The following is a 16,956-nucleotide window of genomic DNA, read 5'->3' on the forward strand; positions in this document are numbered from 1 at the left end:
TATAAGTTTCGTCTTTGGGTATACTTCACAGCTGGATCCAGGGTCCTGATGGAGTTTTGGCATTGAACGCGAATACTTTGTCAGTTGGATACATACTTTAGAATATTATTGTTACGACGTGGTATATTGGACGTAAGTATCATTCCTTTTAATTCTTCCATTCGACATGTGTGGTTCCAAAGTCCATCCGAGCGACAAAGTTCAGATATGTTCATCAGTGAACGGAAGTTTTGCTAGTGGTCTGCCACGTAACGAAAGGGAGATAACTCTCATTCATCGTCCGCCATCACAGAGTTTTTGACAGGATTTCATAGGTTTCAGGAACTGCAAATCGGAATGAGATAAAAACACTCACTATGGAACTGCAGGATGTGTTTTATTCGAATGCCGAATATATTGAAACGGTAGGTCGTACAAAGCCGTTTACATGTGAATTTAAAGATGGTCTCTGGATAATTGTAGATTCCAACTCCGTGGGTGACTGGTTAAATCAATGAAATCATAAACCTGTTGTTGATGATGTTGTTGCAATTATTTAATTAATATTGTACTTCATCACATACCAGATGAGTGCATTGAGTGTTTGTTGCAGAACCTACATAATTTTGCAACGTGGGTAACCTATACAAACATTTAGCACATGTATCATACTATCATAGTCTTCTGTGTAAATTGTTTCACCATGTAATTTTGTCTATATTCTATTTTATATTTAATTGCCCAGGAAATTGCATGTCTATTGTCGTTCATCATGTATTTCCAGGCATCAGGAAACAAAGTCAGTCGGCAGTCTGTACTCTGTGGCAGCCAGAACATTGTCATCAATGGAAAGGTAAGCACGGGTAGATGTCCTCAAACGATTGTTAAAAATTTCAATGTAATATTTTTCTAAGGGGTTTATGCACTTTACCAAATTCTGATTTCAATTAGTGCTTTGTGGAAGGTTGAAATCATTTTACCTGCTTGAAGCTAATCAAAGCTTATGAGTTAATCTTATATTCCAAGACTTTGCCCTGTGACCACAGGCACTATAACAGGTTATGAATGCTTATATACCATGTCATCATTGCTCTTGTATGCACATGTAAAGTAGCTGTTATCTCTGGGAAATTTGAAACTTGATAAAAGTTGTAGTTTCCTTTAGCTGTATTGGTAAATTCCTTATAAGAGATGGATAACTAACACCAAGGATCATTGACCTGTTTGAAAGAGTAGCAATGGTGTGGTGAACTGCTGGTACTCCATTAAATTCCATTGCTCTGTACTCTTAAGGTTTTCAGCCATAAGAATGGTGAAGGGTGTTTCACCAGAAAGAGGATTCACAGGCGAAAGATACAGTTGGGACAAACCTCCCTTAACCCTAGTACAACTAACCCTAAGATCAATGAGGCATATGAGATCTGTGAAATGATTGAGATTGAGGCAATCAGCACTAGATGAGATGTCCCAATGTATTGTGTCCATTTTCTTTAATGCTTAAAAATCAATGATTTTGGCACCAAGTAGTCTGAACAAGTGCTTTCTCTGACATATGATTCTAATATTCAAACAATGAAGATGAACAGGGATGAGAATTTTCTATGGAATTCCTCTTATTTGATCACGCTTGGGTCATTCTTGTGAATCGTCTCAATCCAAGGAGAAAGACCCTCTGGTCATTTTCCTCTATTTTCACTCATACCCATTTACAGTCAGGCCTAGATTAATACGAACAGTTTGGTTTCTTTAAAAAGCGTTCGGATAGTGAAACGCTCTAGCTGAAACCACAGTATATGCAAGTTACTTCCCCTTGATATCAAAGAAATCAAAACAAAACATCAAAGACAATCACTGGATTTATTACACATTGTTTCACTCACACATTTTACTTACGAAAGTAGTCTTTAATGGTGGGCTCGCGGCAAAGGTTGTTTTAAAGAATAGAGCATTGCCATTGCTTTATCTGCATTTTCGATGTCACCCTGGCACTTTCGTGAATGCGTAATGATGTTACCGAGATACAGTCTCATGTCTGTTAAAGACGGAAGGGTGACCGTGTCTTCTGCTTCTTCTTCACTTTCAATCTGATCATCTGCAGCTGTCACCATCTCTATGATGTTCTCTGAAGTCAGTGAATCACAAGTTTCTTCGTTGGCATAGGCATCGATGGCATCATCAGGCTTACATGTTTTCATCATCAGATGGGAAGTTGAAGTAGCCTTTTCAAGTCGGCAAAGCAAGATATCATCTTCGAGATCATCAGTTTCACCAATCTGGGATTCTTGACTTGGCAGAATTTCGACATGCTTGAAACAGTTCTTGATCGCCTGACAAAGAAACATCTGCCCATGCAGATTTCACGAATCGCAAGGCTTCTCTTAAGTTTATACACTGAGGTTTGTCATCTTCTGCACATCGTTGAAATGTCTCACTAATGATCTCTTGTAATAAGCTTTAAATGTCCGAATAATACCAGCATCAAGTGGCTGAATCCGGGATGTAGTGTTGGGAGGAAGAAAATGAACTTTGACATTTGTCAACTTCACATGTTTGCAATTGTGGCTGGCTGCATTGTCCACGAAGTATCACATAACGACCACGTGACCTACACTGTCTATCAAAAGTTCTCAGCCAATCACTGAACATTTCGAGGTCATCCACGCTTCTTGTTAAAGACCGTACTTTGGGCGGGGCCAGTCGGCAGCTGACAACTTCAATCGCTGGATTAGCGCAGCTGTTTACAACTTAATTAGTCCAATCCGTTCTGACTGACCAGCGTTGGAGGCAGAAGCTGAATCATCGGACTAACGAGGTGTCAATTTTATACAATATATAGGAGATGATTTGGTGCCCAGTGAGTAGCGCGTTAAGTCGGTGGATTGGAATTAAACGAGGACGGATTACCGCCCTGACTATACATCTCGAGATGAAGCATGGCCATGGGGTGGCCTAGTGGTTAAAAGCGTCACTGCGTCACTGCCGAAGGTCCTGTTCGACTCCCCACATGGGCACAATGTGTGAAGTCCATTTCTGGTGTCCTCCGCCATGATATTGCTTGAATGTTGCTAAAATCGGTGTAAAACCCAACTCACTCACTCACTCACTCTGGATGAAGCATATGACAAGTTCGTTTCTGAGGTTGTTGGCATGTTAGTTGATTTTATTCCTTTGATCTTAATTGCCAACCCATACCAAAGACACCCAGTTACTGGTCCAGTCTGAATGACCTTTCATCTGACCTATCAGGACATTGTTTTCCAGATCAGGAAAGTGACAGTCAGGATATTTATCCCAATTGAAAATGTCAACAGGAGTGTTTTAAACTACTGTTACAGGCCCTGACTGAATCTGTAATAATCATCATCTGCCTCTTGCCTCAGTGGGATTAATATTTGAACGGAGGAGACTTTGCATTGTCTGTGTGAAGTACTGCAACACTATCTAGGCTCTCTGTGAGACATTCTACTTCTAGAATGTTCCTTTTTTTTCATTTTATAATGTTTTCGAAGGTGTTGTTGCCAGGAAGCTGGTTTTGGATTTGCATTTTGGACTTTATGTTGATGATTTCTTTGTGAAAGGTGGTTCTGATGTGAACTATAAACAGATATCTTCAGATCTTTGTTTTGCAGTAGACCTACCAGTAACTAAGGTCAGATTTTATTGAGATCTCATAAATGTGATTTGATCTATCACTTCTCATATCTACTGAACAAGGGCAAAAGAAACGATACTTAAATGCCATTTCCAATATTACAACGTTTCTTTTTCCTTTCAGTATACTTCTACAGAAATAAGTATGACCTATTACCCTGTGGAGACACTGGATGGAATATGTCATCCCAGTATCGCATTGGTACTCATAAAAGGCAACTAAATTGTGAAGTGTTAGGGCTTCTGGAGTAGAAATGGTCCCCAGACACCTAGTTGTAGGCTGTGGCTTTAAGGAACAGTTGGTCGTTGGTTGATGAAGTATGTCATCGTGCCCCGACAGAGTTGTTTATTGCCCATTATTTCAATCACTGGATTGTCTAATCCATACAAGATTATTTACAGGCTACTTTCATGTGTCATGAATATTGCACATTAAAGACAATATTATTAACTGACAGAAGAGTCTTTATTGTAATATAGTGGTCACAGATGACCATGGCATCTAAGGCTCTGCAGCTTGTTGTGGTCAGTTGCATGCCTTAGGAGCACCAGGGATTCATCCGAACTCACTCACACATTACAATGCCAATATCTGTTGCAGACAATCATAATGACCGACTGTGTGATACGAGGGGACCTGGCCAATGTCAGGATAGGTCGTCACTGTGTCATCAACAAAGGAGCTGTGATCAGGCCAGCGTTTAAGAAGTTCAGCAAAGGGTGAGTGACATATTTAGGTAACTTTCTGGTAACATGTCACCAGTGTACCAAATTAAGTATAAGAGTCCAAGGGACACTGTCATAATCCTGGAGTAAAGGTTTAGGGGTCCTTAAATGCATATACTATGTAAGCACAGTCTACAACTCAACCTGATTTTATAATACTGTGGTAGTGTAGTCCATGTTGTACTTGTTCATATTTGTAGGAGAGCTTGTTCCCATGGCTTGAGCATCTTTCATAATTTCAAGTTTATAAAAAATATTCTCCCAACTGTCCACAAATAATGGCCTGAAAGGTATCTCAGGATAAAGCTACACTTTTGAATTGTCTTAAAAAACTGATTGATGAAAGATAATACTAAATAAAAACTAGAAATGGGTTAAATGTGAAAATATTCTCCCAACTGATCCCTGATCATTTACTGCTGCTTTCAATATGAATAAATGATTTCAAAAACAGCATTGACAAAATAGGTTTTGTTCTTTTATTTTATTTATCCATGAAAAATTGATATTGGAATTTATCTATGTTTCATTTACATCTATTGTCGGGCAAACAATCTGTACCCCCTGGACCATTTGCCACCAGAGCTTTGTTTTAAGTCCAGTTTGAATGATTGATGCAAATAATAAACATCGAGCCAAATAACAATGTGTTTCCATGATTAAAGTAAACAGTGGTTTCACTTGTACATTACTTGCCTTTGAGTGTCATTTCAAATACAACCAGAATGTCTTGTAGTAAAAGGACTTGCCTCCTCTGTCACCTCACGCTCTGTCTTCATACTCGGGAAGATTTAATTTCCAAAAGACATTTTAACAGCAGTTGTCTGATATTATACATATTGCTTGCTCATACGAAACTCTAATTTTGAATTTGATCTATGCTTAAGTAGGGTTCACACGTCATAAGAGGCAGTTTGATTTGTTCTTCATTCAATGGATGAAAAGTCTGTTATAATAATTAATGTATAAGGACTTAAAGAGATGAAACAAAGGATGTAAGTCTGAGATGAACGGGTCAACAATAGAATGGAAATTTAATACACTGGATATTCTTGATGAACATTAAACTTGTCTGTTTCAGTGTCGCGTTCTTCCCCTTGCATATAGGTGATCATGTGTTGATTGAAGAAGACTCCATTATCAACGCAGCTCAGGTTGGGTCCTATGTTCATATAGGCAAGAACTGCATCATTGTAAGTGTGATATTCCATAACATGTCAGTTTGAAAGTATTAAATATTAATATGCTTCTTATTATGTTTCGGTCATACCATTCAGGTAGTGTTTCTGCGAGATTGAACCATAAGTAATGGATATTTCTCAGAGGTGTCCCAACTTCGAGCCCTTTAGAACTCTCACCTGAGGCCAGGTTCATGACAATTTTGTTATATCGTATAATTTTCATGCTTTTTATATTTTGTAAATGTCAGAAATACATCTATCAACCAATAAATAGAACATCGGATCTATGACAGATATGGTTTGGTTGTCCATATTCAGGGTTTATATAAGGAGTGAAGTTACTACCACATCATATGTTTCCATTCTGCAGGGTCGTCGATCTGTCCTCAAGGACTGCTGTGCCATAGCTGATAATACAGTGTTGCCGCCAGAAACAGTTGTCCCCTCTTTCACAGTCTTTTCAGGATCACCAGGTACAGTTACCTCCCTTCACCTACACAACTGTCTGATGGACGTACACAAAGGTGGACTCCAATAGAAAAACATTCAAAAACAATATGTTTAACTTATCCTATCTCACGACTTGCACCTCTCTCTCTTCATTCGACCATGAGTGGAAGCGAATTAAAACTTTGCTCAAGACCTACCCCTCTCCCCGTGCTGTGCATGCCTTCCTGTCTCCAGTCGTGCTCACTAGTCCATGACAGCATGAGGGCATCGCGCGAGTCCCTCCTGCAGTGATCACCTCACATACTCATTCTCTTTCTTGTCGGCTCCACTGAGTGGGCGGATGAAAATTTTAGATCTGAGAATTGCTCAAAATGGTTAAGCCTGTTAAGGCCAGATAAGCGGAAGTTTTTCGTCCGTTGTAATAAAGTATTTTCAGCATGGGACCCTCACACATCGTGTGTTGATTAATGTGGGTGTTTGTGACTGGGACACACGCAGCTGTCCTAAGTGTTCAGGTCTGTCTAATGAGGCGTTTAAATCTTACAAGCGTGCTTGTGCCAGGCGTTTGGCAGATAGGGCTAGGACTATTTCTGCAGGGTCTGGTCCATCTCCGCTAAGAAACAATGCTTAGATCGCTTCCACCCTCACTGCTCACCCGTTCTCAATCGGCCGTCTGCGCCTGACCAGAAGATTTTATGGGCCAACCAGTCAGATTCCTATTTATCTGAGAGCGTGAGAAGGCTTTTAGGGAGGTTCCTTCTCCCAGTTCACGTTCTCAGGAGCGTACCAGGGTGGTAATGACTGATATTTCTTCTACGCCAGACCTCGCGATCTACATTATCTCGTGGGTCTGTTTCTTCGAACGATCACAGACTTGAGAACTTCTAAGCATTCATCCGTCAAAGCGGGGATGGTCGGCGGTTGGAGCGTACCCGTTCTCCTAATTCCGCGGTTTCATCTAGCGGAACAATTCACCCACATGAGTTGAATCACCATCTGGTGCAAGGTTGAATGCGTTCTTCCACGGCTGGCAAGAGTCGTTCACAGGTCTCGTTCACTTTCCGAGCCGGCTCACCCCGCCGAGGCGGCTCACCCGCCCGAACCTGCTCACCCTGCGAACCGACTCCATTATCGCCGAGGCGGCTCACGCAGCCGAGCCGACTCATATAACGAACCGGCTCACCTTACCGAACCGGCTCACCCTGCGAACCGACTCACATCAGCCCGAGCCGGCTCACACAGCCGAGCCGACTCACACAGCCGAACCGCTCACCTTACGAACGGCTCACTCTGCCGAACCGACTCACATCGCCCGAGCCGGCTCACAGCCGAGCCGACTCACACAGCCGAGCCGGCTCACCATGCGGAACCGACTCACCTTGCCGAACCGGCTCCACGGCCGAGGCGGCTCACCAGAAACATCCTCGAATGAGTTCAGTTGATCCGAACTGATTTACGTGTCGAATGGGTTCCTCTGGCGTGCACTGTTTCCATCGTGCTCAAATGGGTTCACCAGGACGAACCGGTTCACATTCCCGACTCAATTCACCTCAACAGGTGTTTCCGTTCGACTCACCACAGCGTTTAGATTCCCGTGAATGGATTCAGTCTCACCTAGTCGAAGTGGTTCGCGATTTCCATCGGGTTCACCTAACCGCTTTGGTGTCTTTGCGTCAGAGGGATAATAGAAATCGGTCTCATTCACCTCAGGGAATCAGAATATCCCCTCTAGCCAGCTTAGTGCTAATTAGCGTCTTACGGTCAGTGCCTTCCGCATGATAGTACAAATCAACAGCGCCGTTCTGTCACGGGTGGTTTCACCTGCTAGGCAGCGTTACGCTTCAGTGGATCAGCGTTCACCTTCACGCCTTTTCCACTTCTATTTTGCCCTGGTCACAGATTATTGCTGAGTCTTGGAATCCTGCTATTGATTCCGGCTCCAGCGCCAGGATTTAGATACCGTAGCTTCGTGCCGTTACGTCTGCTTGGAATCAGTGTCACTCGTCCTCACATGTTCAACAATCGATACTGGCGTGCTTAGCAATAATCGTTCTGGGGATTTGAGGGATCGGACTCGATCTCAGACTACTTCCCTTCACCTGGGCAGTCAGGACATCTCCCTCCTGATGGCAGTTTTGATGTTGTTGAACCGCTCAGCGTGTTAGCCTGGATAGTTGAAAAACTTCAGCTACCTCTTAGTAAAATCTCCAGATGATTTGGCCCGCCTTATGCCAAATACTAATGAGATGTTGCCAGTATCACACTTCCTTTGGCGTCCATGTCTTCAACAATTTGCCTTTTCTCTTAGACGCGGCTTTCAACAAGCTTAGAAGGACGAAGGATGGTTTATCTGCTCCAAGGTTCAGACCATCCACGCACATACTCATGGTGTGAAACTTTGGTCAGCGGCACCTTCAGTCGATGATGACATTTCCATGGTCTGTAATGGCAAGCTTCCATTTCGCCGTTATTTGGTGGAAGACAGGAAATTGGCTCACTTAGATACTTCACGGTTAGCCATGCTATCCCTGCCATTAGCTGCATTATTTCAGCTTTGGCGCTGTTGCGGAGCGGTCAACCATGCATATCACGGACCAGGGCGCATACATCAGGGGTGTATGACTCTGATTTTAGACCAATTCCAGGTGGTCTTGAGCAATTGTCTCATTTTTTTGGCTATTTACTTGCAATGGCGACGGGTCCGTTGAATTTCTCCTCATGGGAAGATAGATTCAAGGCTGAATTATTTATTAAATCTCAACCATGGTGGGAGATCACGATTGTTCAGTGGGGCTATTGCTGAAATGCATCCAAGGTGGGACCGTCTTAAACCAATTTCAAGTATCTGTTGATCTCTTGGAATTGCAAAAAATCAGCTCCAAGATTCTATTCCTCGACATCGCCGAACCACAATTACCCCTTCCAACCCAGACCTCCGGGACTGTAAGTGAAGAGCACGGCGCCTTCTCAAACACGTGGCAGAGGCAGGAGGCCATTTCGGTAGTTCCGCATCCATTACGCCCTATCGACCCGACATCGGAACTGGACATAGACAGTCCAAACAGTGACTCACGGAGTCAGGCTCGATTGGTTCTGCCGGATCCGGTGGTTCCAGTGTTCGATTCCCCTGTAGGAGGGAGGTTAGGTCTGTTTGCTCCCAACTGGGAGGTTCTGGGAGATCCTTTTGTCACAATGACTCTCATTCCGCACTGCTATCGACTGCCTGTGGTGGGGATCCACCCTCACCACTCAACCCCTTGCAGCAAATATATCCCTCTGGATCGGGCTGCAGTCCTTTTCGACAAATCCAAACTCTACTGGAGAAACATGCAATAGAAACACCTAGATCAGGTGTGCATAACTCCAGGATTTTACTCCTCGATTTTTCTGGTGCCAAAGAAAACTCCAGCAAGTTAAGCGTCTCATCTTCAATAATATGAAGACATTAACGCCGGGATTCTGCAACAACCCACCTCATTTTCGCGATGGTATCGGTCGGTCTTCCTCGGCTCAATTCTGAAGAAAGGGATTTCCTCCATATCCCTAGATCTTCAAGACGCATACCTGCACATTCCGACTTTCACCCAGATCATCGAAATATCCTCAGGTTCACCTTCGGGGCCATCACTACCAATGGAGCGTCCTTCCATTTGGAATCTCTGACCCGTGCCCCGCTTTTTTACTTTCGGGTAACCAAACCCATCAGCAGTTTCCTACATTGGGGGTGACTTTCGAAAGCTATATCGACGATTGTATTCAGGCACAAACAGGATCCAAACGTTCTTCAAATCCATCGGGGAGTTCACCATCAGGCTGCTCAAACAGTTAGGGGTGGCTCCTCAATTCACGAAGTCGGAGTTAACACCGACTCGCAGACTTCAGTTCATAGGAGCAATCTTCTCGACACAGAACAAGCCAAAGTTGTTTTGTTCCCCAGGACAGGTGGATCAAAATTCAGCCGCCTGGTTCCTCATAGTCTTGATCACCCCCAGAACTTTCTACGCCAGTGGCAGGAGTTGTTGGCGTCTTAACGCCAGCTCAGGCTCTGACTTACAGAGGTCAACTGCAGCTTCGCTTCACTTCAGTTATTTCTATGGCGCCTCATCTTCAAAAGACCAACAACCCTCAGGTGTTGATTCGTTACCCAGGGAACTATAGTTCCACTTTACGCTTGGTTGCTCAACGCACAGAATGTTTGGCGCCGCATCTCTTTGGTGCCCTTCAGTCCAACTCCATCAGTTGTTTGTGGGACGCCTCTCTACAGAAGGTTAATGACTACTTCCTTCAGCATCGCTGCAGGGCAGTGGTCGTCCGAAGACAAGTCCACCCCACATAAACATTCTGGAGTTCAAGGCAGTATTACTGGCGATTCAGCACTGGGCTGCTCTACTCAAGATGTCTCACCTGCTGATACAGTCCGACAACTCGACGGTAGTGTGGTACATCGTAATCACCTAGGGTCGACGGGGTTCAGCAGCACTCCTACAGTGGATGTTTCTGCTTTCTATCTTCTGATAGATTCTCTCAACATCGCCGCAAGAGCCAGGCACATTCCTCGGGAACAAAGAACGATTGCCGACGCTTGTCTCGTTTCCAGTCGCCTCGTCAGCCTACCAGAGTAAGCAACTCCTGCCCAAGATTTTTTCGACGATAATTTACCCATCTCTCGACCGAAAGTGTCGTAATTCTGGTTTGCCACTTTCGTTCAACTCCCAACCGCCGGAGATCTGCGTGATTCCAATTCCAGATCCACTAGCTTGGGATCACGACGCCCTGCCTATTCCTTTGGGAAGGCCTCAACGCTATGGCGTTTCCACCTCCCGCTCTACTTCACAAGGTCATTCAGGAAAATTCTGTTAACCAACAAAGTACAACTACATTTTGGTAGCTTCATTTTGGCCAGCTTAGAAGTTGGTTCGTCGGCCTAAAAGTCTAGTCAGTCAAGCAGCATTCTCTTCCCGCGTACGGGCCTACTAGTTCATCCGCGACTGGAGGTATCACGAAGTCACCACAGACGCTCAATCTTCACGTGATGGCACATTTGCAGAAATCACTAATAGCCAAAGGTTATTCTCTACAGAGTGGCCCTCAGCTATCACTGCAGCTCATCGTGACGCCTACCCGTTCTTTTATGACGATAAGTGGGAAGAAATTTGAATGTTATTGTCGGGTCAAAGGTATCGCCTTCCCTACTACTGCTTCACTCCCAGGTTGTTATGAATATTTACAACATTTTATGGGCTACAAGGAAACCAAAGGTTCCACTTTAGCCACCTACTTCATGGCTCTTAATCTCGTCCTAGCCACGCACTTCTGGCAATGGGAAGGTTTCGGACGGTGCCCGAACTGCAGTACTTACTTCTGTTCGTTTAAGCTTAGGCCGACCAATCCAGGAAATTTCGTCCACCAGCTTGGGACTTATCCGCGGGTCCTGCAACCACTTAGTGTCCCGAGCATTATGAACCCGCACTTACAGGACAAGGAGTTTGAACAAGTTTCATTCAAGACCTTTTTCTTATTGCCTTTCGGCCACAGCGCACGTATATCAGGAACTGGATGCTCTAGATATCAAACGTGTCCGTTTTGAACAGAGTAGACATGGCAAGGTATTGTTGGGATTGGCGCTGGGATTTTATTGCAAAACCAGTTGCCGGGTCAATGTCCCTGATCGCCTTTTACAATCCCGCCTTTGTCTACCATATTGGGTCCAGCAGATGTTGAAGATCTGTCTCTTTGTCCAAAGTCAGAGCACTTCGCATTTTACCTTAAAGCATCGCAAGAGCGCCGCCGATCGCGTAAGAGACTATTTATACCCTTGTTCACGGCTTCCAAGGCGGAAGTTTCGCGACAACACTTTCTATATTACGCTACGAGCTACAATACTACAGGCCTACACTTTTTGCCGGTTTTGCCACCACCTTACGGCAGTCAACCCTCATGAAACCAGGGCTTTGGTTTCTTACTATGGCGTTGCATAGCAACTGCTCGTTAACTGCCATAATGGAGGGGTGTTTTGGCTTATCTGACACGGTATTTTCGCCTCATTACCTCAGAGATGTGTCGGTGACGGATATTCAAGGCCTTCATCAGTTTGGACCACTTTCGTCCTTGCCCAGCAGTTATCAGCGGCACAACATGCGCAGATAATGAACTTCCTGGTGCTCGATGCTATATGGATCCCACTGTGCAGTTGATCCCAAGTCGCGATCGTTTCTGCTTGTGTACAATCTGAATAAATCTGAAAAACTTTTCTGATTTACGTCTTTATTTCTTCCGGGATTTAGATTTTCTCCTCTCATTTGTTTGAGACTACAGAGTGCAGTCGCCACCTCACTTACTGTCCTCTGCTCCACGGAGTAATTAAGTCAGTGAAGTGGAGTCCTTCCCCGGCAAGTGTTACACTTCGTGGCTGCTCATACTCCTAAGCGCCTATACACATCTATGTGATCTTATTGTGGTAAGTAATGGAAGTCATAAGATGATGTTGTGGTACTGAACGCTAAAATTTGTGAGTTTTACGATTCAATTTCTCTTTCACCCTCCCTCGACGGTGTCTGTGGGGGTTGTTTTGAAGCAGGGGCTGGCCCGATACTAGTCGTTTGACTTTATTACGGGGTACCTTTTGGAAATCGTGGCGATGCGACTGATTACACTCGTTAAGCTCGCGTCCTTTCACTTAAGTGAAGGTAGTGACTGAACACCACATTGCTCGGGAATCTCGGTCCCTGGGAGCAATTGTGCTTAGTAAGTCAATGGGTTCGACCTAACCCTCGACGTAGTAACTTGGTAGTTATTGCCCTACCTTGCAGTTGCTTCCTACGGTTGTTTGGGCGTAACACTAGCTGTTATCGCTTGAATTCGGGTAATCTATGACCCACCTTCCTACCGTGGGATAAGTGCAAGTCGTGTGAGATAGGATAAGTTTAAAATTTGAAATTTTAACTATAAATTGTATATTTATATACTTATCCTATCTCACGCGATAAAGTCCCTCCCTACCTCCCCACTACATAGATTACCACCGTTCCGGTTTTGTCCTTTTATGGCTCCAAGATCGGTAGAATGAGTATGTGAGGGTGATCATGTGGGTGAGGACTCGCGATGCCTCGCGGCTGTCATGGACTAGTGAGCACGACTGAGACAGGAAGGCATGCACAGCACGGGAGAGGGGCAAGGTAGGTCTTGAGCAAAGTTTTAATTCGCTTCCACTCATGGTCGAATGAAGAGAGAGAGGTGCAAGTCGTGAGATAGGATAAGTATATAAATATACAATTTATAGTTAAAATTTTCAAAATTAATCATTCAACTGCCATTCCATGTGCAAGTTTCTTTCATTGGCCTTTCATTTACATAAAACAAAAATATCCACAGTTTCTCCAATAGGTCAAACACTCAACTGCAGTTCTGCAGTTCTTCACTAAGGGGCACTTACTTGTGGAAAACTGCAAATAAGTAATAATGTCAAAAAACCTAAATACTGAAAAAATACAAGAAGTATGAACATGTGAAGACTCCTGTTCCTTATCGATAACATTTCATAGTTTAAAAACTGACAAATTGCACCATACCCTAAAATGTTGTTATTCCTTGTCTTGCCTTAATTATTGACAACTGCAGCATCAAACGAGACCCACTCACTTCCTCATTGACGGTATGGCTGAGATGTTGCCCAGGAGACTCCCTCCCTCCCTTCCTCACTCACACACTCAATTCGCTCACACGAAGATGTGATGATGTAATTTTATGACAATGTCGATGTCATATTGGCCACAGTAGGTTTACTCGTGACTATTTGCTGAAAACGGATGGGAATGGACCTCCCATTTGTGTCTTGCCATGAAGTGTTCACCATCAAGCATATTCTGCTTGACTGTGCGGACTTTTCACCTGCAAGGGATGCACATTATGATGCGAGAAATCTGAAAGATCTGTTTTCCCGAGTGAGCGAGCATCTCATTGTAATCTGCTTGAGGGAAGTTGACCTGTATCATAAATTGTAACTCTGTAATGTGAATAACAATTTGCTTGCTTTTGAATTTGGTGCTGTGACATTTTCTGATTGTAATGAATATGCAGTGGAAGATGTATAATCCGACACTCACGGGGACCGGGGAAAAATGTCGGCTTATACAGGGTGTTGGATAAGTCAATGTATATGTGTTTAAAATAAAACTCATTTGGATTTTGTACTTAAAATGTTTATGAATGCAGACTTGATCTCGTCAATATGTGGCTGGAATAATCCTGATGTGACGTAAAACCCAACCGCACTCAACTCAATTCAACTCACTCACCACTTTGTATGGCAGGTAAATGCAATGGGGAGCTACCAGAGTGTACCCAGGATCTGATGGTGGACGTCACTGTCAACTACTACCAGCATTTTCGAGCAATGGGAAAGGGAAAAGCCTAGCTTCAGTCACCTGGTCACACAGGGACCTGACATTCATCTATTTATTTGTATATTGCTTGCATCAACATTTCCTTGGTAAATTCGGAGAGACTCATGCTGAAATCCTCATTTTATATAGCTGTTTCTTGACATTTGGGCAGATATCAAATGTGTTACATGTTATACTGTCAAACACTGCCGAACTTTGATGATTCAGACTTCCGACTGTCTTGAAGTAAAAGCTTGTCCATCATTTCTTCTTCAAACATCATTTTGCGTTTGTGTTAAACGTTGGATAGCTCAGAGTGTTTTTGTAGGCCCGTTCATCTTCAACACAATGTTTAACTGTATATACCACATAACTCTTTATAGGAATGGTCTGGTATGTCATTCTGCTTTAAAACTATACTGGACATGTTTGGGAATAATACCTGATCCAAAGTGGAGGTGTATTTAATTATGGCAGTTTCAAAACAGCACTGTTCATGCATAAAATGATTTATAGAGCATGATTTGTTGCATAGTGTTTTGGAAGCATAGGTGGACGTCACTGTCAACTACTACCAGCATTTTAGAGCAATGGGAAAGGGAAAAGCCTAGCTTCAGGTGGCCTAGAGTTGTGGCCCTTAGTTGATGAAGGATCCTTTAACTGTTTATAAATCCCAGACTCCCATTATTTAAATCCTTGGTTTGCCAGCTCATACCTGTGTTTGTGGGTTTCATCAACATGGTAAATGTGTCTGAATGGCACCAGCGATTTCCTGCCACGTGAAGCTGACAACCATGTGACTGAAATGCTTTCGTTAAACGCAACTCACTGTATATTGTTTCAGTTTTGTTTCATGAATAAATATGCATTTCCTGGGCTATATGGTCTCTTGTGTTAAATGCTTGTGCAATATATTTTCGTTGTTTACATATTGATTACAACATGGTGATTATAGCTTACTTCATTATGACTTATCATTGCAGCCTTAGAAATATCGAACTTTTACGTTTGAGTACAGCTTCTGAAAACTTTGAGACATTTAAAGGCCAATTTGTTGTCATGAAAGATAAGTTTATTTATGACATCTAAAATACAAGTAAATTTATGTTTGGTTGCAAAGCGACAATGAAATTCTTCAATATATTTCTTTCAATAAAAACTCGATGTTACCTCAAGATTGTTTTTCTTATTTTTATCAAGAAGATGTTTGAATGCATATTAAGACATGTTTCTGCTTTTAAAATATGAGGTACTTTGTTGATCATGTCACAACACAGTTGATCAAAGTGGCTGACCCATCCTCACTGACATAATCATTGAAAATTTAAACTTTCTGAAAAGTTGATCTTTGTTGGCAAGAAATGTTTTCTGTAGCTTCATTAAATCGAAAATATTAGTGACAATACCTGTTGTTGAAAATACATATTATTATAGATGAAACTTGGCATTTGATGTTCCCAACTAAGCATCACAGGTACTGAAGCTCAGCTAATTCAGAGAAACATTTTGTAGAGATGAGGATGAGTCTGCCTGCTTTCTTATGAAAGACTCACTACACAACTCATGGGTACAGAGATATTTTAAAAATAAGTTCATACTTCTCAGAATAGTTTTAAAACGTTTTTAATACTCTCATGTTCTGTACATGCTGACATAAGAATAAGACTTTAAAAACACAATCCAGTCATATTTACCTGATATATACGATTCCAGTCTCATTCATGTAAACAAACATGAAATACATCAAAACTAAGTTACTAACAGTACAGTGTTATCTGGGATAAGGTTCATATCAAGACTGTCAAATGACCATGTTAAATACTCACAAATAAACAACATACATTGATCTGATGTGATAACCATTGGTACCATTCCTTTTACTTGTTGAAAATGACACCACACTCTTGTAGTAAGAAGACTAACTGGTCAGGGATTATATTTGAGAGACTTTTTCATCGTACAAAATTAATTCTCTTTTAATATGTTCATGACAAAATTGTGGAACAAATTGTTAATATAGTATAAAACCAAGGAAAGCATGCATCCAAATAAACAGAGTTGTTGTAAACAGAGTAAATGAACATTTGCTTCGAACAAATTATGCAAAAGAAGTTTCAATGGATCTCAACTACTTACTAAAATGAGTGAAATAATCTTGGATTTGCTGGAAAAGGCTTAACTTCAGAAACTAGTATTCTTATTTGACATACATCGGCTACCTTGTGTGTATTGTATAAAATAGCATGTGGCAGACACGACTATTACCTCATTTAGAAAGTGAGAATCATGTATGTATGTCAACGTCTTTATTATGAGGAACACGACGTTTTGAAGTATGATCTTAATCCTTCACCAGTTGAATGAAACACTAGGAAGTAGATAGCTATAGACTTACAAAAATTACTTTAATTGCTTCCCACAATTATTTTAATTACCTGTGCTGGCTTTTTATAGGTGTTTCTGTATCAAGTGATATGATCCGACATGGCCAAAGAGTCGACTATTTACAGATCGCTGTCATATAGCTGGATTATTGGGTTACAAAATAAACATGGGAAAAAAGAATAGAGTCAAACATGGAAAACAAG

The 16,956-nt window shown here is 42.4% G+C and overlaps 1 protein-coding gene across 2 annotated transcripts; it reads left to right on the plus strand.

Moving 5' to 3' along the window:
• Positions 1–263: 263 nt before the first annotated feature.
• LOC124261436 (dynactin subunit 5-like) lies at positions 264–15,543 on the plus strand. Of its 2 annotated transcripts, XR_006894322.1 has the most exons (7): positions 264–404; positions 764–832; positions 4,232–4,350; positions 5,438–5,549; positions 5,908–6,010; positions 14,297–14,718; positions 14,752–15,543. XR_006894322.1 is itself a non-coding variant. In XM_046695753.1 (6 exons), the coding sequence occupies exons 1-6, from the start codon at positions 357–359 to the stop codon at positions 14,398–14,400; spliced, it is 555 nt and encodes a 184-aa protein (XP_046551709.1). In that variant the 5' UTR covers positions 264–356; the 3' UTR covers positions 14,401–15,543. The 2 variants fall into 2 exon arrangements, 1 of the variants encoding a protein (XP_046551709.1); XM_046695753.1 differs by having other exon boundaries at positions 14,297–15,543.
• The last annotated feature ends 1,413 nt before the right edge of the window (positions 15,544–16,956 follow it).

This window comes from Haliotis rubra, unplaced genomic scaffold, assembly GCF_003918875.1.
Source record: "Haliotis rubra isolate DU_JTF1 unplaced genomic scaffold, ASM391887v1 Scf8, whole genome shotgun sequence".
In the NCBI taxonomy this organism is placed as follows: domain Eukaryota; kingdom Metazoa; phylum Mollusca; class Gastropoda; order Lepetellida; family Haliotidae; genus Haliotis; species Haliotis rubra.